Source organism: Rhinopithecus bieti, unplaced genomic scaffold (genome assembly GCF_001698545.2).
Source record: "Rhinopithecus bieti isolate Rb0 unplaced genomic scaffold, ASM169854v2 scaffold_12573, whole genome shotgun sequence".
Taxonomy (NCBI): Eukaryota; Metazoa; Chordata; class Mammalia; order Primates; family Cercopithecidae; genus Rhinopithecus; species Rhinopithecus bieti.
Genome location: NW_016807321.1, coordinates 108,869 through 128,277, shown reverse-complemented (window position 1 = coordinate 128,277; position 19,409 = coordinate 108,869). Strand labels below are relative to the sequence as shown.

The 19,409-nt window shown below is 56.2% G+C and overlaps 1 protein-coding gene and 1 long non-coding RNA gene across 2 annotated transcripts in view; one reads left to right on the top strand and one right to left on the bottom strand.

Moving 5' to 3' along the window:
• Positions 1-3,489: 3,489 nt before the first annotated feature.
• LOC108535268 (uncharacterized) lies at positions 3,490-5,803 on the bottom strand. Its single transcript, XR_001887179.1, has 2 exons — positions 5,304-5,803; positions 3,490-5,051 (listed from the first exon to the last, which is right to left on the bottom strand). It is a non-coding gene; the product is annotated as an uncharacterized LOC108535268 (long non-coding RNA).
• A 412-nt stretch (positions 5,804-6,215) lies between these two features.
• The window catches only part of TAF4 (TATA-box binding protein associated factor 4), a gene marked incomplete at its 5' end in the record, with an annotated part of 87,676 nt that continues 74,482 nt past the window's right edge, over positions 6,216-19,409 (top strand). Inside the window, 7 exon segments of the mRNA XM_017881141.1 lie at positions 6,216-6,285; positions 6,288-6,311; positions 6,314-6,589; positions 6,592-6,771; positions 6,774-6,984; positions 6,986-7,137; positions 7,140-7,466. Of these exon segments, the coding sequence (XP_017736630.1) occupies positions 6,216-6,285; positions 6,288-6,311; positions 6,314-6,589; positions 6,592-6,771; positions 6,774-6,984; positions 6,986-7,137; positions 7,140-7,466 (1,240 nt within the window).

Here is a 19,409-nt window from a genome sequence, read left to right as displayed (position 1 = left end):
TTCCATGACAGGCTGTCTGCAAGGTGAGGAGCAAGGAAGCCAGCACTGGATCAGTCTGAGTCCCAAAACCTCAAAAGTAGGGAAGCCGACGGTGCAGCTTTCAGTCTGTGCGTGAAGGCCTGAGAGCTCCTGGCAAATCACAAAGGCCAAGAGTCCAAAAGCCAAATAACTTGGAGTCTGATGTTTGAGGGCAGGAAGCATCCAGCATAGGAGAAAGATGGAGGCCAGAAGACTCAGCAAGCCTGCTCATTCCTCCTTCTTCTGCCTGCTTTATTCTAGTCACACTGACAGCTGATTAGATGGTGCCCACTCACATTGAGGGTGGCTTTGCCTCTGCCAGTCCACTGACTCAAACATTAATCCCCTTTGGCGATATCCTCACAGACACACCCATGAATAATACTTTCCATCCTTCCATCCAATCAAGTTGACACTCAGTATTAACCATCACACTTGTCTTCTAGCTTTTCCAGCCAGAAAACATATGACTTTTTATTGGAGTTTTATTTGCCCTGGATGGCATGGCCTGTTACCTGACTTTAGTCTAGAAGCTGTGCAAATAGGGAACTCACCCGGTACTGTTTTCCTCTTCCAAGTGTTGACACCTTCAGAATGTGCCTGCTGCGTTCACGCTCTGGTGACTTCAGGTAAGTGTTGTTTCCTATTTTACCCAGAGTTTACAGTGCTGCCTTTGGGAGGGTTAGTTCAATAGGTGTTCACTCCACCATACCGGAAACAGAAGCCCAGCTTGTCCATTTCTGTAAAGAAAACAAAGCAAAACAAAAACAAAACAAAACAACTGGGATTTAAATATTCATTTTCTGTACAATCTGTAGATAATTTTGGGAGAAATGACATTTTTACAATATCGAGCCTCTGACTCTTGAACCCAGTGTATCCCTCCGTGTATTTTCCCCCCTAATTTCTCTCAATCATGGTTTACAATCTTCTGACTATAGGTCTTACATTTCTTTTTGTGAGTTTGATATTGAAGTATTTGGTTTTTGATGCTCTTGTAAAGGGTATTACTTTAAAAGTTTCATTTGTTACACTCAAATTGACACTTGATGGTCAGCATCTACTACCTTAGCTTTATATGGCCCATCTGGCCCATCCTAACTATGCTTACTGAGCAACCCTTAGCAATGACACACCTGTGGTTTGTTAAATTTTCCAAAGCACCTGCAATGGAACTAAATATTTTCAGGAAGGTGGGTTTTGTTTTTGTTTTTGGCAGGGGCGTAGTGTCTTCTTCTATCACCCAGGCTGGATTGCAATGGCACCATCTCAGTGCACTGCAACCTCCACCTCCTGGGCTACAGGCACTTGCCATCATGTCCGGCTACAGTTTGCATTTTTGTAGAGACAAGCTTTTGCCACGTTGGCCAGGCTGGTCTCAAACCTCAGATGATCGGGCCACCTTGGCCTCCCAAAGTGCTAGAATTACAGGTGTGAGCCACCGTGCCCAGTCAGGAGGTGCTTGGATTTTATAAACTGAGTATGTGAACAGAATATGGGGAAAGTTATTTTAGGAATTAACCAAAGCAGCAAGAGCACTCCTAAGAAACTCCTGGGTGGACCTTGTGCTTAGAAAGTGGGAGCCCAGTAGCGTTGCACCTTTCCAGGTTAGGGAGGAGTCTAGAGACCACAGGCTTCTCTCACTGGAAAGGTCATTCCTTGCTTGCACCTTGGGAAGGAGAGGTCCCAGGAAGGCTGACTTGTTGGAGTGCCGTCAGGACAAAGCAGTTCACTCCTGAGCTTTGAAATAAATGCGCTGCTGTCTGAGTTAAGCTAGTAAAATCCATCCATGATGGCTATGGTTAGCCATTTGTGGGAGTCAGCCAAGAGGCTGTTGTAAATGAGTCACTCAAGAGTTTGCAGACAGCCCCACTTGGGAGATCTGGGTCAATTTCACGGAGGAAGCAGGCCTGACTCTTGACTATAATTTAGTGAGCAGGCGTCTAATCCGTGGCATCCAAGTGCGTCTGGTGTGTGGATGCACCGGTCGGTCAGCTGGGCAGTGCCAGCTCTGCCAGCTTTTGGGTCCGAGTCCAAGGTTTCTGCCCCTTCCAAGAATGAAACCTGGGCTGCTGACTTAACCTCAAGCTCCAGTCCCTCCTCATCTGTACAACAGGCTCCGCCTGGCCCTTGATCACGCATCAGGCCTGATTAATGCTGGTGTCTGGCCGAGCCCTGACCCTGGTGAGAGTCCTGGACGAGCAGATCTGAGCATCCTCATTTCCTTGGGAAAGCAGGGCAGGGGGTGGAGGTGTCCTGGCCAGTGGACTTCTCTACTCCAGAACTCTCAGGTCGCAAGCTACTGTCTCAGACTTCAGCCTCCCCAGGCTTGTGTCCTGGGGTGAAGGGGCCAGGCTAAGTGCCTCCTAATTTCTCAAAGGTCTCCCCATAAGTGAACAGTAAGTAGCCATCCCATATAATACTGGCTTGAATAGTGTCCCCTCAAACCATATCCACTAGAACATGAGGATGTGACCTTATATGGAAGCAGGGGCTTTGCAGACATAATTGGTTAAGGATCTTGTGATGAAATCGTTTTGGATTTAGGGAGGTCTTGAATCCAATGACTGGTATCCTTGTAAGAGGAGAGGACACAGACACACAGTGAGAAGGTCAGCTGAATACAGAGACTAGAGTGATGTGGCCACAAGCCTAGGAATGCTTGGAGCCACCGGAAGCTGGAGGAGGCAGGAAGGATCCTCCCCTAGAGCGTCCAGAGGGAGCGCAGCCCTGCCCACACCCTGGTTCTGGCGTCTAGAGCTGTGAGAATCCACTCTGTTGCTGAAGTTGTATACATTTGTTAAAGCAGTCTTGAGAAATGCGTCCATCTGCATTTACAGAGCAATTAGGTGGCCACAAGTTTCTCCCTGGGATGTGGACTCATTTTTGACCACGGACATCCCCCGAGTCTGCAAGACTGAGGAACGCTGCCAGTGGGGCTGAAGACACCCCAAAACACTCGGCTGCTATCTAGCTGCATGCCTTTTTCTTTGCGGAGTGGGTGGGGGAAGAAGTCTCATTCTGTCGCCCAGCCTGGAGCGCAGTGGCACACTTGTAGCCTTGAACTCCAGGGCCCAAGTGATCCTCCTGCTCCAATCTCCTGAACAGCTGAGACCACAGGTGCACAACACCACGCTTGGCTAATTTAAAAAAGCTGTTTTTAGTAGAGACAGTGTCTTGCTTTGTTGCCCAGGCTGGTCTTGAACTCCTGGACTCAGACCATCCTTCTGCCTCAGCCTCCTCAAGTGCTGCAATTACAGGCGTGAGCCACGGCGGTGGCTTTTTAAAAAAAATTTGTTTTATGATGAAGCCTGTCAGGCAGACAATAAAAGCACAGGTCACAAAGCAAACACCACAGACCTTTCACACAACCTACAGCTTGGAAACCACTGATTCCCTTTATTCTTAGATTTGTTTTATTCTTAATGTGTTTTAAACTTAATTCAAAACTTGTTTTTATTATTTTTTATATTTAAGTGAGCAGGTCTGATGCTCTATTTTATTGAAAAAGACAAGACCCTGCTTAGAAAACTTGGAAGGCCCACTGAGCTGCCAGCTGCTGAGGCCACCTCTCTGCCCATAGCCTCCCAGCAAACATTTTTCCGGATTTAAACAGTGCCTATGACTGACATTTGTTACAATTCCCCCTTTTCTCTTTTTATGCTGGGTGGGATTTTTCTTTCAAACTACACAAGTCCTACCTGCTTGTGGCAACAACTAAAATCATACAGTAACTAAAATTCGGCCTGAGGTCCCCAGGGTGACCCCCCACCACATGAACATTAGGAGGGGCAGTCACGTGGTGTCCTCACACTCCGGCCACACCCCAGCTCCTCCTCCTCGGGGAGGCAGTGCTCCTGCAAACCCCAGACATAGTAGAGCTGCCTGGCTGTCTGCAGCTCCCACCTTCCCCAGGGTCTTCTGGAGCACAAGACCCTCCTTGCAAGGGAAGCTGGGATAGGTGGGCACAGACCCTAAACTCCTCACAGTTCCTGCAGTTGCCAGGCTGGACGGTTCCTCAGAAGATCCTGAGGAAAAAGTCAAGGAGGGCGTGAGTGCAGGAGGCTGAGCCCAGTCTACAGAGAGCCCCGAATACGTTGGAATGAACGGCTCCTGGCGGGGCCTTGGAGAAGAGAAGCCACCACTGTGTGTAGACGGCAGGAGACGCCTTACAGATCTCAGTAGAGTAGCAGCGGACTTGAAAAGTGGAGGCCTGAGCGTGGGAACCCTCAGTTACCCCAGCCTTTGGGACCCAGGGGCCTTGGCACTTGGTCTGTTTCATGCGAGTCCGGCGTTCTGCTTCCGCCCGACTCCAGTGTGATGGGTCTGAGGGTATGGGCTGTGCTGTGAGCCTGGTGCGCCCCACCTTGCAAGTTGTGCATGAGGCCGGTCAGCCTGCCTGTGGTTTGACCTACTTTAAAAATGTTCTAATTAGTTGTCAACACTTAAAAATTAAAAATCCCGAGATTTAATCATCACTTTGTATTTCTGCTCTTTCTGGAAAACTCAGACTGTCCCCCTACTGAGCTCAAGGTGCCCCATATGTGCACCCATAGGGGCCCTCCCTGCCATACCCAGCTGGCTTCATTCATTTCCTTTCCTGCCCTCTGGGAGCCAAAGTTCAGGTACAAAATTCCAGCTGTACCTTTGCAGTGATTTCCCCCAAACACTGTTTCCCTAGAGGGGAGGCACCTCGCCTAGGCTCCGTCCTCACTGCTCATTGGCTGCTGCTGCTGTCGAGAAACAAGCCTGGGGTGAAGTCCCGTATTCCAGCTGTCTCAGTAAGTCCATTCCCTTGCGAGGCTGCAATTCGAACAGGCACAAGGGTCCAGTTCGGGTCTGCTGTTGAGACTAGCAGTCTCCTTTGTTACAACAATTAAAAAAATCATTTTCTATGTCAGCAACGTCATTCATCGTCCCGAGGTCTCTGCTTTTCGCGGCGCTGTCTTCAGCTGCGAAGACTGATCCTGCGGCCTCTTGTCCCCAGTGAGGTCCGAGGCAAGGAAGCGTCTCTCTGAAACCTATTCTGGGCTCTTAGAAAGAAATGGGAGAAAGGAAAACCACTAGAAATGTCCAATAACACCATCTTTTGGTTGGAAAATAAAACACGCAGAAAGAGGGAACTGGAACTTTTACTGAAGTATTTCTAGAGAGAAGGTGCTTGGGAACATTTTAGGTAACTTACTCCCCTCCCCCAGCAGAAGGTAAAAAGAAAGCTACTTCCAGACTTGCCAGCTTCATGCTCGGGAACTTCGTTTGGTGCCTGGCAGGCACCGTGCTCTTACCTACGGGCTTATAAGACACTCCCGTCTCCAAGGCAGCTGGGTGCGGATACAGTCACCCCGGGACGGCTGGGTTTACTGATTAAAAATGGAGGGAAGGGCCGGGGTGGTCACGATTGGAGGGCGAGAAGAGCCGTGCGCGCAGGACCCCTCCCCACCGCCCGGGACCGGCTACCCAGGGGCGGACCCAGCTTCCTTCCCCGCGGCGGCTTGGAGGAGCCGGGCGCCGGTCCCCGTCCTCAGGGCGCGCTGCGAGAGCCCCGTCCCCGTCCCCGCCTGCTTCCCGGGCCCATCCACTCCGGGGCCTGCGCGCTGCCCGGCCGGCGCACCGGCATCCCCGCGCGCTGCTCCCCGGGCCTCGGACGGGCCCTGCACCTCCGCTGCCACCGCGCAGGGGCGGCCCGCCCGGCTTCCCGTCAGCACCGCCTGCAGCCATTTTGGAGCGAGCGGAGACAAAGAGCGAGCCCCGGTCGCCGCCCGCGCTCGCCTCGGCCCGGCGCACCGTCCCCGCATCCCGCCGCCCCGCCCGGGCGGCCACGCCCCGCCCGCCAGCCCGCCACCGCCCGGCTCCCGCGTCCCCGAGCTCCGGCCCCTGCGCTTCCCCGCCGCTGCTACCGCGCCAGCCGACCGCCCGCGCCCCGGCCTCTAGCGCTCGCAGCCATTGGCCGCGCCTTTTTAAGCGCGCACCGCAGCCAATCCGCGGGCGCCCCGGTCTCCGCGCCTGCGCAGGCCGTCCCCCGCCCCGCCCCCGGCCCGCGCGCCCCGCCCCCGGCCGCCGCGCGCCGCCCCGCCCGCCCAGCGCCCGCCCCACTCGGAACCTCTCCTCGCCCAGGCGCGCTCGGCCCGAGCGGCGGCGGCGGCTGGCGGCCGAGGAAAAAAGATGGCGGCGGGGCTCGGATCTGGCTGGACGAGTCTTCTTCCAACAGCGAGGTGACAGAAAGTGGTGAGCGACCTGGTGGCTCGCTCGAGTCGCAGCTGGCGGCCAGCGCGCCCACCACCACCACCTCGCGCCGCGACGCCCGAGGTGCGGGCCGCGGCGCCGCTGCGCTCGGGAACCCATGTGTGAGCGCAGCCCGGCCGGAGCCGCGGGGCAGGCCGGCCCGCCCCCGCGAGGGCGCGCCGGGCGGCGCCGGAGCCGCCCCCGCAGGTAGAGCGCGGCCGGGGGCGGGGGGCCGCGCGCCGGCCCCTCACCGGCGCCCCTTGTCCCCCAGGCCCCGCGCCGCCCGCCGCGAAGCTGGCCGCCGCCCGAGGGCAGCGCGGGGGCCTGGCCCCGTGCGCCGCCGCCGCCGTCGCGCGGGCCCGAGCCCGGCCCCCGCCGGCCCCGCCAAGCCCGCGGCCCCACCGCGCTGGCGCCCGCGCCGGCCCCGGCCCCGGGCCCGGCCCGGCCCCGGCCCCGGCCCTGGCAAGCCCGCCGGCCCCGCGCCGCCGCAAACTTTGAATGGGAGCGGCCGCGCGCTGAACTCGCACCACGCCGCGCACCTGCTGTCAGCTGGCAAACAACGGGCCCCCGCGTGCTGCCGCTGCCAAGCCCCGCCGCCCCCGGCACTGTCATCCAGACGCCCCCATTCGTGGGCGCCGCCGCGCCCCCGCGCCCGCCGCGCCTCGCCCCGCCGCCCGCGCCCGCCGCCCCGCCGCCGCCCGCCCCCGCCACCCCCCGCGCCGCCACCCTGGCGCGGCCGCCCGGCACCTGCCGGACCTCGACCGCCCGCCGCTGCGCCGCCCCCTGCCGCAGCCCAGAACGGGGGCGCGCCGGGCAGCCCGCCCCCCCGGCCGCCGGGGCCCGCGGGTCGCGGCCAGCCGGGCCTGCGCGCGCTGCGCCCAGCGCCGGGGGTCAAGGCCGGTCGCCGAAGACGGTGGTGCAGGCGGCGCCCCGGCCTGCGCAGACCTGGGCGGACAGCGGCCCGGCCAGCACGGCTGCCAGCATGGTCATCGGGCCAACTATGCAAGGGGCACTGCCCAGCCCCGCCGCCGTCCCACCGCCCGCCCCCGGGACCCCCACCGGGCTGCCCAAAGGCGCGGCCGGCGCAGTGACCCAGAGTCTGCCCCGGACGCCCACGGCCACCACCAGCGGGATCCGGGCCACCCTGACGCCCACCGTGCTGGCCCCCCGCCTGCCGCAGCCGCCTCAGAACCCGACCAACATCCAGAACTTCCAGCTGCCCCCAGGTGAGTGGCCGCACGGGGCGGGAGGGAAGGGCGGGTCCCAGCAGCGCCAGCTGCCAGTTCCAGGAAGTTCTCTGCTGGTGGAATGCTAAGGTCATCTGTCCCGTAGGCCCGTGGCTGGAGCAGGCCGAGGGGCAGCCTCTACCCAGGTGCGGGGCCAGCCCGGGTGGCTGCCTGCGAGTGAGCCAGAGGGAGTCGGCATAGCCTGCGTCCCTGTCGCTGTTCCAGACGTCCGCGGTGGCTGCCTGTGGCTGGGGCTGGTCTGTTTCGGAGTGGCTCAGCCAAGACTCCTAGTGGAGCGGTCCTTACCTACTCCCGCCCTGTGTGTCCCTGCCCCGGTTGGAAGGCTCAGCGCAGGGGCTCCCTGGGCCAGGCGATGGGGTCTGCAGAGCTGAGGGCAGAACCTGGAGCTGCGAGTGGCAGCAGCTGTCCCCTGCTCAGTTCTGCAGTTAGACGTGTGGCCTGTGTCCCCACTTAGCCTTTCTGCTCCTTTGTGACCCTGGGCTTGAGCCTCCCCAGTCTCCAGGCGAGGACGGGGGCGCGACACCCCCTCCTCGAGGCTCGGGAAGTCTGGATGGAAGGCTTGGGCTTCCCTGCTGCCATCAGGAAGGCAGAGATGTCGGGCGCACCCTGCCAGAGTCCTCCCGGCGCGCAGTCTTGCTGAGAGCCATGCTCTGGAGTAGGGTTTCAGCACCGTGTGTGTCACCGTCTCTTCCAGCGCTGTGTTGGTGCCTAAAGGAAAGAGCGCCCAGCCATTCTGGTTGCTGCTCCCTCGGGAGGACAGTGGGAGGGCGGTGGCAGCAGATGCTCTCGCTCCGTGCACGGGTCTCGGGGTAATACTGGCTGTGCTGCGGATGCCTTGGGCTCAGATGCCCCTTCCGCCTGGCAGTTCTCACGCTCTTGTCTAGTCTGCTGTCTCTGCGACTCCTCAGGGCCCCTCAAGTTTGACGGGAAAGATTGCCTGGCCAGCATTGCACGCTAGGCTGCTTTTGTCTGGGGCTCCCCATCTCTCCCCAGCCGCCTTGGTGGGTGCTGGGCAGGGGAGCTCCTCCCCGGCCTGTGGTGACGCGCGCCATGCAGTTGTAGCAGCTCGGTGGCAGCAGTAGTAGGAACTTCGAGGAGAGCGTGGGGTCTCTCCTGTGTCCCCTCTCTGAAGGAAGCTATTGGTCACTTTGAGAGGGTTGCAGCATCTTCAGAAGTGAAAGGTTTTCCTGTCCGAGTATGTGAGGTTCAGGGCTGGTGGTCAGACTGGACAGGGCAGGGGTAGGGAGAGTGTCTGGGAGGCCGCTAGGCTGCAGTGCTCCAGGGAGGAAGAGGGCTGAGAAGCCACTTCTCCGAGGTTGCTGAGATGCCCGTTATGACAAGCTTTTGAAGTACTGAAGCATTTGTAGGGGTGTTTCGCCAAAGTCTTGGTTTTGCTCCTATGTGTATATTGACCTTTTAGTAGAAAATGTGGCTGATCTTTAGTAATGTTGTGAAAAGGTGTTTGATGGCTGTGATCTGTTATGTAAACTATCGCAATGCTTTATTTATACAAATGTTTTTCCAGCGGTCCCACATGTCTCAGCGCAGGCCAGGTGCCTGTTGCACCACTTTGGGTAGGTATTGGACTCTGCCTTGCGGGGCTGGCCAGGTTGTCTTGCTCTGAGCCTCTGCATAGGTAAAGCCTCATCTCTTTCTTCTGGGAGGAGGTGGAGGAATACGTGGTTGGAAAAGGGCATCTGTGCTGTATTTATCATAAGTGATCCTTACCTGCTCCTGCCCTGTGTGTCCCTGCCCCGGGTGGAAGGCTCAGCGCAGGGGCTCCCTGGGCCAGACGATGGGGTCTGCAGAGCTGAGGGCAGAACCTGGAGCTGCGAGTGGCAGCAGCTGTCGCCTGCTCACTTCTGCAGTTAGGCGTGTGGCCTGTGTCCCCACTTCCATCTTCTGTTTTAAGGTCAGTTTTAGGGTCAGGTGTGTTTGATGAGGAGACAACTTGAAAAACAACTGTAGGAGTGTTGACTGCGTGATTCCCGTGTGTGAGGACAAAGGAACAGCTCACACAGACGTTTGGGTGGCAGTGCTGAGAATGGTACTTTCAAGGAGCTGAATGCTACTGTCTAAAAAATGAAAGATTTATCCCATCTCTTCATGATCCCTTGCAGTTGATCTACTGATGAGGAATTTTGATTATGTTGTTTATTTCAATAGTAGCCAAAGCAAAGAAAAAACATACATATCAATAAAATTAGCAGTACCCCAAACCAGAATAACTTCTTTTATTAAACAGTACAACTTAATTTTCTAAATCAAAATGGCAAATTGCAAATACTCTGGTTACTTCCTGTAATTGATTGATCAGAGAATATTAAATTAGTCTAGTTGGCTCCCTCTTCATTGAAATATTTCGTAATAAAAATGTTTAGAACAAAGATGGAAGTAACATAAAAATAACTCTTGCTTGGCTAATAACTCATTCTAGTAACAACCCAGTCTTGCAAACTGAGGAGGAGCCGGGAGTATTAGGGGTGGGCAGGGTTCTCGAAGCTGCATGTGGGTGTCAAGTGGAGTAGCAGATGACTGGCAATTGGATGGGGTGTGAAAGGGCCTGCCCCTCCCAGGCCTTCCCTCTGTGGAGGTCTTGGGTGGGAGAAGGGAGGGGACAGAGAGGCCTCACCCTGAAGTCTTGAAGGCTGAGCCCTAGGCCCTGAGTGCTTCAGCGCCACAGTGCGCCACGTGTGTTGAATTTGGCCTTAGCTAGCTGTCTTGATATTCTTTGTCAGGACAGTGTGGTAAAGATAGTTATGTTAATATAATTGTAGTTTGCTGGTTTGAGGTGCCAGAGTTTAAATTTTATTCACTGAGGAAAAATGAGAAAATTAAGTCTTTAGTGAGATTGTTGCAGATGACACACTTGTCCCAAGAACACTGAAAAGCACTAGTTCTCTACAGCTTAGGATAGTCGTAACGTCATAGTCAGGTTGTGATTACAGCTGAAAGAAGAAAAAAGTAATCTGACACCCAAATTAGCATGTTCGTAAATTGAGAGATCTTTTCAGATAGGTGTAAGGTAAAGAAGTTCATTTCTAAAGGTTATCTTTTGGCCTGGCAAATTCGCATTTTCTTCAGTGCATCTTGATCTATTGTGCTTTTATGCCAAATTTACTCTCCTGTTGCTCTAAGATTTGTCCCAAGTGCAGATTCCCATTCCAGGACAGAAAAGCACTTTCTCACCGTGGTCCTCCATCCCTTGGCCTAGGGAGTGTGTGTTTGCTGCGTGTTTTTGGATGAGTACTCCAGGCGAATGTGTGTCTGCGGGTGGTGTCTGGAGCATTGGTTCCTATCTGTGGGGAAAGGGGAAAAAGTCCACTAGCCCTTAATTGTGCTGTTGGGTCGGGGGTTGGGTTTGGCGAGTCCAGCCCCATGCTGGGTGGTGGCATGCTATGAGCTCCGGTGGCCAGTGGTGGCTGCCAGTGCTCTGACACAAGGGACATTCCTAGAAGTTTTGATTTTGTGACTTGAGGGCCCTGTTGCCCTTTGACCTGGGAGGAGTATGTTGTCCCTTAGAGCCTCAGCTTCCCCAGCTGTAAAGCGGGGTTGCCTGTTTGGTGAAGAATGTGAATTCTGTCATGTTGCGCCTGACAGAACACAGCTGTCGGGTGGCATCACTATTCCGGAGTCTCCCTGTTCCCCTCATTTTTCACTGGTTTTCACACATGATCCAGACTGGATGTCTTCTCAGTGACCGAGGCGTTTGGCGTGGCAGCTGACTCTGGTTCTGTGAGTGGGGAAGTTACCGAGATCTCAGGTGGGTCACCCTGGGGCAGCAGTTGCCTGCCTGCCAACATAGGGGAGGGTTGCAGTGACCTTTGGAGGCCTGGACCTCGGTGGAGGGCTCACTTTAGGCTAGAGGTCTTAATCAGGCGTTTCTTTTGACATACCTGGGAAGGAGTGACATTTGAAAAGAACAAAGAAAAGTAACTTTTGGGGAGCTGTGTAAAGACAGCCCCGGGCAGCTCTGCCTAGCAGGGCAGAGGTGCCGCTCTGGGCCTTCCCTTCCTCCCTGCTCCCTGCCCTGCTGCTGGGGTCGTCACCGTTGCCTTCGGGATAAACAGAGTCATCTTGGTGACAGGTTGGGATGGACCTCACCTGCCTTTGGTGTCTCGAAGCTGGTGACTCTCATGGGTTAGTGGCAGCCAGGACTCAGGGACCTGTCACACTCTTCGGAGCCTATCTCCTCACTGCTTGCTGTGCCTGAGTGCTGTGTTCACAGCAGAGGTCTGTGAGTTTGAACGGAGGATGACGTTTGAAGTTCGTTACAGTTGCCCTGTTTCTTAGGGCTGGTGAGAAGCTTTGTAGGAGAAGGTGTCCCGCTTGCTTCGGTGGCAGATGGACCTGAGGCAGGCCCCGAGCGCCTGGGAAGTTGGCCTTCTCCCAGGGCAGAGAGCAGAGCCACCCTGGCTCCCAGGACTGCCCTCGGGCTCCCCGGTGTGCTCTGGAAGTTGCCCCTTAGACATCGGCACAGGGTCGCTGGGAGGCGGCGTTGGGTCAGAGCAGCACAGACCCAGCTCAGCAGAACAGAGTGGTGGGCGTGTCTGCATCCTGAAATCAGAGTGGAATCCAGGTAGTTCCTGTTCTGCCTCCAAAGCCTTTTCTGTCGTATAATGTGAGTTTTCTTCCACTTAAGTGATGAATTTGAAGAAAGCTTTTATAAATTGTTGGTTATATGTGAGTTGATCAAAGTGTAATTAGCAGCTGTTTTTGAGGATCTTGAAGCAGAGGTGTAACAGGGCTCTGGAGAAGCTTGCCTGAGATTTGGGGTAATTTGCAGGGTTTCCAGAGTGCTTTTCTTTTCTTCTTCGTGGTGCTCAGTAGGAACCTCTAGGCCTTCGATCGTCCAGGAAACAGTTGCTGTTCAGGGCGTTCAGCTGTGGTGCCCGGCTCAGGCAGCGGGATGGTGGCCTTTGCTTAATCAGGCCTTTGATAGCAATAAAGCAGTTAAATAAAGGGGGCTTTTTGCTGCAGGCCCTTCTGTGCTGAGTGCTGTGCACCTGGGCTTCCTGGACGCTTCTACTTCCAGGTGGGCCTGCGGTTGCTATGGCATTGTGGTGGTGTCAGCTGCAAACGTGTACACAGCTGTTCTTTCCAAATTCTTGCTTGGAATAGTGAAGCAGAACAAGTGCTGTAAAGTTATGTTTGAAAATGCAGTGCTTAATTTTTCCATAGGTGGACCGTGAAAGTTTTGAGTGAAAACTTTTGATTTTTACATCTCAAATGAATGTTTGCACCAAAGAAGTACAGCTTCCAAAAAACCAGGAGATACATATTGTCCGCCATGAGGCCCCTCTCCCATTTGAGAAAGTGTGTGGTGTCCCCTGTTGGTCTTTCCGCGGTGGTCTCAGGCTCTTCTCCAGGCCTGCCTTCTGCCTGGAGTGGGCCGTGCTGCTGTGTGCAGGATGAGGTAGTGAAGCACCCCCAGCCTCTCCTGCCATGGGTGTCACGTTGTGGAGCAGAAGTTGTCTGTTGGGAACCGCGTGTGAGGACAGGAGAAGTTGTCTGTTGTGGACTGTTTGGGGACTGGAGAAGTTGGCCCCACGAGCCCGGTTGTATGTGGCCTTGTGTGTAGACCTGTGTCCGTCCTTCCTGAGATCTGATGGGCCCTTTCTGTCCCTCACTTGGCATCACTGGAAAGCGCCAATGTGAGGAAGGCACACGTGGCATCTTGGTCTCAAAGTTGTGAGAGGAGTGTGGCCAGCTAGGGTGGTGTTGGGGCACATGGATCTTGGAGGCACCATTTCTGAATAGTCAGGAAACCCCAGAAACAGTTTTTTATGTCTATCAAATTTGACGTTAGGTTTTAGAATGAGGACCCTGCAGTAAGAAGGTCTGTGGCTCCCAAGGGAGTTGTTTCAGGGTTAGGGTCAGAGGTCCGAGTGGACGGTGCATGGACAAGGCAGGACACTTGGAGCCAGGGAGCTGCACCCTTCTCCGGGCATTGGGCGTGGCCAGAGCACACCCAGGGCAGAGGCTTTGTGGGTCAGCTGGTCCACTGTGGGTGGAGGTGCTACAGGTGGCAAGGCGGGCACCTTGTTCCAAGGGGTCAGGGGATACGGCCTTTTATTTTCTGACTTTGCACTAAAGTGTGTGGGACAACGACCTGTGAGAGTTTTTAAAGGAAGTTCTATGTCTTCTGCAGAGAAGCGTCGTGTCCATGGTGTTCATAGGAGCCATGCATGCGCTCAGAGCAGGGCGCAGGCCTGCCGTGCTTTGGAGCTTTGCAGAAGGTTACGAATGTCAGTGTCAGAAGCATCATGACAGGAACGAGGGGTGACATGGGAAACAGGCTCTATTGGCTTTTTTATGAAACTATAAGTGTAAAAAAATCATTAGTTACTTCACCAACATGATTTTTCTGTTTATAAAATTAGTTTTTATTCATTGTAGGAAGTTTGTAAACTGTGGAGATGAAAATAGAGTCACTTATAACGTCACCTGGCCCAGACTGCTCGCATTTTGGGGTGTCTCACTTCAGCCTGTGTCCGGTGCAGATCTGTTCCTGTGTTTTTCTGTAATTACCGTTCTCCTGTGACCCAAGTCTGTGCCTTGCCTTGTCCTGTGTCTGGTGCATTTTCCCTTGGCCCTCGGTGGTCTCAGGCTCTAGCATTTGGTAACAGGCCCCTGCGCCAGGGTGCTGTGCTGACGGTGGCAAGTGGCCCCTGTAGGTGAATGCCTTTATGTCTTAACTGTGTGTCTGGTGGTTTGAGCATTTTCAAAGCTTTGATACATATCATCTTCCATCAGATTACACGTTTAAAACCATTGCCAGAATACGACTTTTGGAAATGGATACTATTCTAAAGGAAGAAAATCGGGTCTAGTTTTAAGTTGCATTTCTTTAAGTGAAATTAGACCTCGTTCATGCGGATGTTGGCTGTTTATTCTCACCAACTGTGACTGTTTGTATAAGTGCATTCTTTTTTTTCCGAGACAGTCTCTCACTCCATCACCCAGGCTGGAATGCAGTGGCGCAATCTCAGTTCACTGCAACCTCCGCCTCCCAGGATCAAGTGATTCTCATGCCTCAGCCTCCTGAGCAGCTGGGAATACAGGCATGTACCACCACACACGGCTAATTGTTGTATTTTTGTTAGAGATGGAGTTTCACCATGTTGGCCAGGTTGGTCTCGAACTTCTGACCTCAAGTGCTTCGCCTGCCTCAGCCTCCCAAAGTGCTCAGATTACGGGTGTGAGCCACTACACCTGGCCTGCATGAGCACATTAAGAGAGTGTGTACTGGGCCATGGGGGAAGGCTGACTTGGGTACCAGGGTTCAGCTGTGGGGGTCCCAGGCTGACAGCCCCTGCTTTCGTGGTGTGTCCGTTGTGGCCAGGCAGTTAACAGGGAAACAGATCAGCAGGTATGTCTGATTGTGATTAGCACCCCTGGGTGAGAGGGGACTGCTGGGCAGGGTAGTCAGGGAAGGCTTTCCTAGGAGGCTGAGGGATGAGAAAGGGGTCAGCCACATGCAGCTGGGACATGTGTCCAGGCCGAGGAAAGAGCAGATGCAGGCCCCCCCTCCCCCCCTGCAGATTGTAGGGCTGCCCTCAGATCGTGTGAATTGGTATGGTGGGGCTGCCTGTGCACAGTGTGAATTGATTGTATCACAGGGCCGCCCCCAGGTAGTGTGAATTGGTTATATTGCAGGACTGCCTCCAGGCAGTGTGAACTGATTGTATCGCAGGAATGCACTCTGTGAACTGATTGTATTGCAGGGCTGCCTGCACGCAGTGTGAATTGATTCCAAGAGCCTCAGTGGCTGGAAGCCATTGAGGGTTTGAAGTTGCATAGGGCATAGTTTTTTTTTTTGGAGACAGAGTCTCGCTCTGTCACCCAGGCTGGAGTACAGTGGCCGGATCTCAGCTCACTGCAAGCTCCACCTCCTGGGTTTACGCCATTCTCCTGCCTCAGTCTCCTGAGTAGCTGGGACTACAGGCGCCCGCCACCACGCCCGGCTAGTTTTTTGTATTTTTTAGTAGAGACGGAGTTTCGCTGTGTTAGCCAGGATGGTCTCAATCTCCTGACCTCGTGATCCACCTGTCTCGGCCTCCCAAAGTGCTGGGATTACAGGCTTGAGCCACCGCGCCCGGCCAGGGCATAGTTTAAAGTTGTATATTGAGGTCACTTTTGCATCTGAGCTGTGGAATGTGGGGGTGGTTGTGGCAGGGGCCCAAGGCAGTTGGCGGGGCTTAAGGAGGTATGGATGGGCTGGAGGGAGGGGTGAGGACAAGGGCTCTTGTGGAATGAAATTGAGGTGGGCAGGCGGGGTGAGAGGGAGCGTCAGTGGTGGTTGGCAGGAGCTCGGGGAAGCAGCTGCATAGGCCAGGGTCCCAGGAGTCATGGTGTTGCGGCTCTGAATGGCCATGGGGTGTATGAGCCTGTAGAGTAGGATAAGAAGAGCTGTAGAAGGCCCACCCTAAAAGGCTGCCGGCACCTCCTTGAGGCTGGTGCCAGAACTTGGGAGCCAGGAGGAGGTCTGGGAGAAGTCCTGGGAGAGGCCGGCATTCATAGGGCGCATCTGGCCAGCAGTGCTGGGAGTGGGATGAGTGAGGGTGGACACCTGGGTGCAGGAGCCTGGTGGGAGGAGGTTGCAGGAGGGGTGGCCCAGAGCAAAGAGCTGTCAGCTCTTGGGACGGAAGGACATGGTGGGGTCGTTGCTGAGAGCCCCGTGTGGTGGGGTAGTGTTTGTTGTAAGGTCACCGTCTGCCCTGCCCTCCAGCGCAGCGATGACCGAGGTAGCGTGGCTGTGGTGGAGGCTGCTTTGCTTTTGCCCTTGCAGTCCTCGCCTTCCTGCCGTGTGTTGGCGTGCACGGATTCGCGGGTCTGTAGCTCTCTAGAGCCAGAAAGTCCCAGAAGAGAGTCCTTTTCCACAAAGACGCTGAGGCACACAGAGGTGACCAGCTTCTCTAAAACCCTGTGGCCACTTAACAGAGGCTACATGCCGCAGGGCACCTGTCACTCCCTCAGGCCTCCTCCTTCATGCTTGTGCTGCCAAGAGAGACTGGAAATGGTTCAGCTTGGAGCGAACTTACGAACTTAAAACCCCTAAAACACAGGGACCTGGCTTTCAGAGAAAATCCACAGAAGGGAATGTCTTGAGTGCGTGGTGAGGGGCTGTTGCACCAGGCTGGGTCTGTGTGGCTCGTGGCCTCACCCGACGATCCTGCTGCGTCCTGTGGGTGCTCCGGTGCTTGGGCTCCCCCAGCTGGTGGCTCTCTGCTAAGTCTGGGCTACCTCATCTGTCTGGGGAGGCCCATCACTGTCAGTCTCCGCAGTCCTGCGGCTGCAAGGGTGTCAAGTGGCCAAGAGGCACTCCTGGTCTGAAGGCCCTTGCTCAGAAGTGACGCAGGCCTCTCCCTAGTTCCAGCCAAGAAGACTCGGTCATTGGCCGTGTCCATCTGCACAGAGTGCTGGGTGGTTCGGCTTGTCCTGGGGGCGGGGTAGGATACTGGTGGACAGCCAGCACGCCTCCGACCGTGCGTGGCCTTGGTGGGCCAGAGGGATGAGTTTGGTTGGTCGGTCAACAAACGTTCACTCGGCAGCGAGCTCAGGTCAGACCTTGTGGATCCGTCAGCTTGTTGACGGAGTTGCTTGGGGAGTGACACAGGTCGGCGTGGACGGGGCGGAGGCGAGGTGCACGGATGCAGCTTCTCAGCGTAAACGTCGCTCCTTTCTCCAGAGTACCTTCTCGAGGTGGGCGTCTTCTCTGTTCAGTTGTGGGTGTCCCAGCGTTTTCCTGCTGCTCATGTGTGACCAGCCACTTATGAAGCCATTTAGTGATGGATCCAGAGCAGCAGAGAGCCGGGCCGGGAGCTCATCACTGGGCAGTGCAAGGGCGGTCCTTGTCCTCCGGCTTGGCAGCTTCATGGGCTCCTGGCTTCAGGATAGTGCTTGCACTCAGGGACACCGCGGCCCGCCCTGCGCCCCACCATCAGTTGGATGCAGAGCTCTGAGAGTTTGGAAAGCACGGACTGGGTGTCATGGAGGCTGTGATCCTGGACGTGTGACGGGGCCGCCCTCTTCCACTTTTGTGGGCCTGGCACAGCTCTGCTTGGGCTGCTAAGGCTGGGCTTGGGGATGGTGTCACCTCAGTGCCTTGGAGCTTGTGGGCGTGCCACCAGAGTTCCTGTGTGGGAAGGGCTGCCACCTGCCTTGGGCCACATGGTGCCAGCCCTGGAGACCTGGTGGTGTGGGGGTGGCGCAGGGGACCTGATGTCATGGGGTGTGGTGTGACCTGAGATGTGGAGGATGGCCTGAGGGACCTGGTGGTGTGGGGGGTGGCGCGAGGGACCTGGTGGTGTGCGGGTGGCTTGAGGGACCCGGGGTGAGGGGTGTGGGGGGTGGCGTGAGGCTCCTGGAGCATGAGACTGCAGTTCACAGGGGGCAGTGTGGGGACAGTGGTGTTCAAGCCATGGGACATTTGCTCATCGTGTGTGGGGGGAGTGACAAGGTGCCAGCCCAGACGCCTGGGTGGGGACGTTCTAGTGGTGCAGGGGAGGCAGTGACCCAGGGCACACACGGGCTGGGGCACACACGGCTGGGGCACACACGGCTGGGGCACACACGGCTGGGGCACACACGGGCTGGGGCACACACGGGCTGGGGCTGGGGTGTGGAGCCGGTGCGGGGCCGGGCACCCTGGGGTTTGTCGATCTCAGCCGACTGGAGGCGACTGGTCCCAGATGGCAGTGCTGGGGGTCAGGTTCAGGAGGAGATGGAGAGGAGGGCACTGACTGTGGTGAGGGGTCAAAGGACAGTTTGTTTTTTCCTGTTTGTTTTTTAAGAAGCGATCTTGGAGCCACGCTCAGTAGTGGAAACAAAGTGTGCCCCATGTGGATTCGTGCTTCGGATCGGTGCAAGTTAGGCTGGATGAGGACGGGTGGGCCGGGAGGGGGAGGTTGAGTCTTTGACGTGCTTTATATCAGCCACTTCATTCAGGCCACTGTCATTTGGCCTGCACGCCGCTACTGCACCCTACTTGGAGCTGGTTGGCCCGGGCGTGGCTGTGGTGCTCCGTGGCCACGCTGTGCTGTGGGGACGCAGGGAGTCCAGGGTGCAGGATGCAGAAGGGGAAGGTGGCTTTCCTGTCATCTCTCTTCCTTACGGTTGTGAGGTGATGTGACCCTCCAGGGGCTTGGTCGTGTATCTGCAGGCCCTAGAGCCTGGTGGGAGGCGGCAACCTTGGTTTGTCCAGGAAGGGGTGGCAGATGTCCAGAATGGAGCGTGTCCTGTGAGTGCAGGTTCCTCACGAGTGGATCTGTCTGTCCTCACTGCATCCCCACTGCCCAGGACACCCCTGAGGTGCTGGTGGCCCGGCCAGTGACGGCTGCAGGAGGCTTGGCAGGGGCAGCGTTGAGGACCACAGGCCACCCGCCATGAGGTTCTGAAGTGGTGCCATGGCAGGGGCCAGGCCCCTCAGAGGAGGGACTGTGGGCACCAAGGGACTGTGCTGATGGCTGTGGGGGTCACCAAGTGAGCAGGGAGGGAAGGTGGCCTCTGTGGATCAGGGCTCTGGTAGTGGGAAGACAGGTCTAGGACAGGTCCAACCCTGCGTCCTGTGGCGGTGAGAGGGGTGGGAGCGAGCGGCAGGTGGGACTCATGCTGCAGGGCCAAGATGACCAAGTTCCCTCTGCAGGTGCCCCCTGGGGAGGGCAGTCACAGGGCCTTGTGGGGAAGGAGCCTGGCAGGTGGCTCTGGGTGATGCCTAGACGGCCTGTCCTATCAGCAGCAGGGGTGTGCCCTCCCAGGCAGGCCTCTGCTGTTCCCGAGCCCCGTGGCTCTCATGGATCCTGCACTGGGTTTGTTGAACTCTCTTATCCTTCTCTCTTTTTTTGGAGACTTTGACCATTTAAATTCCTTTACTCTTGTTTTGGTGAGTCTTGCTTGGGAGGGGTGGGGGAGAGAGGAGAC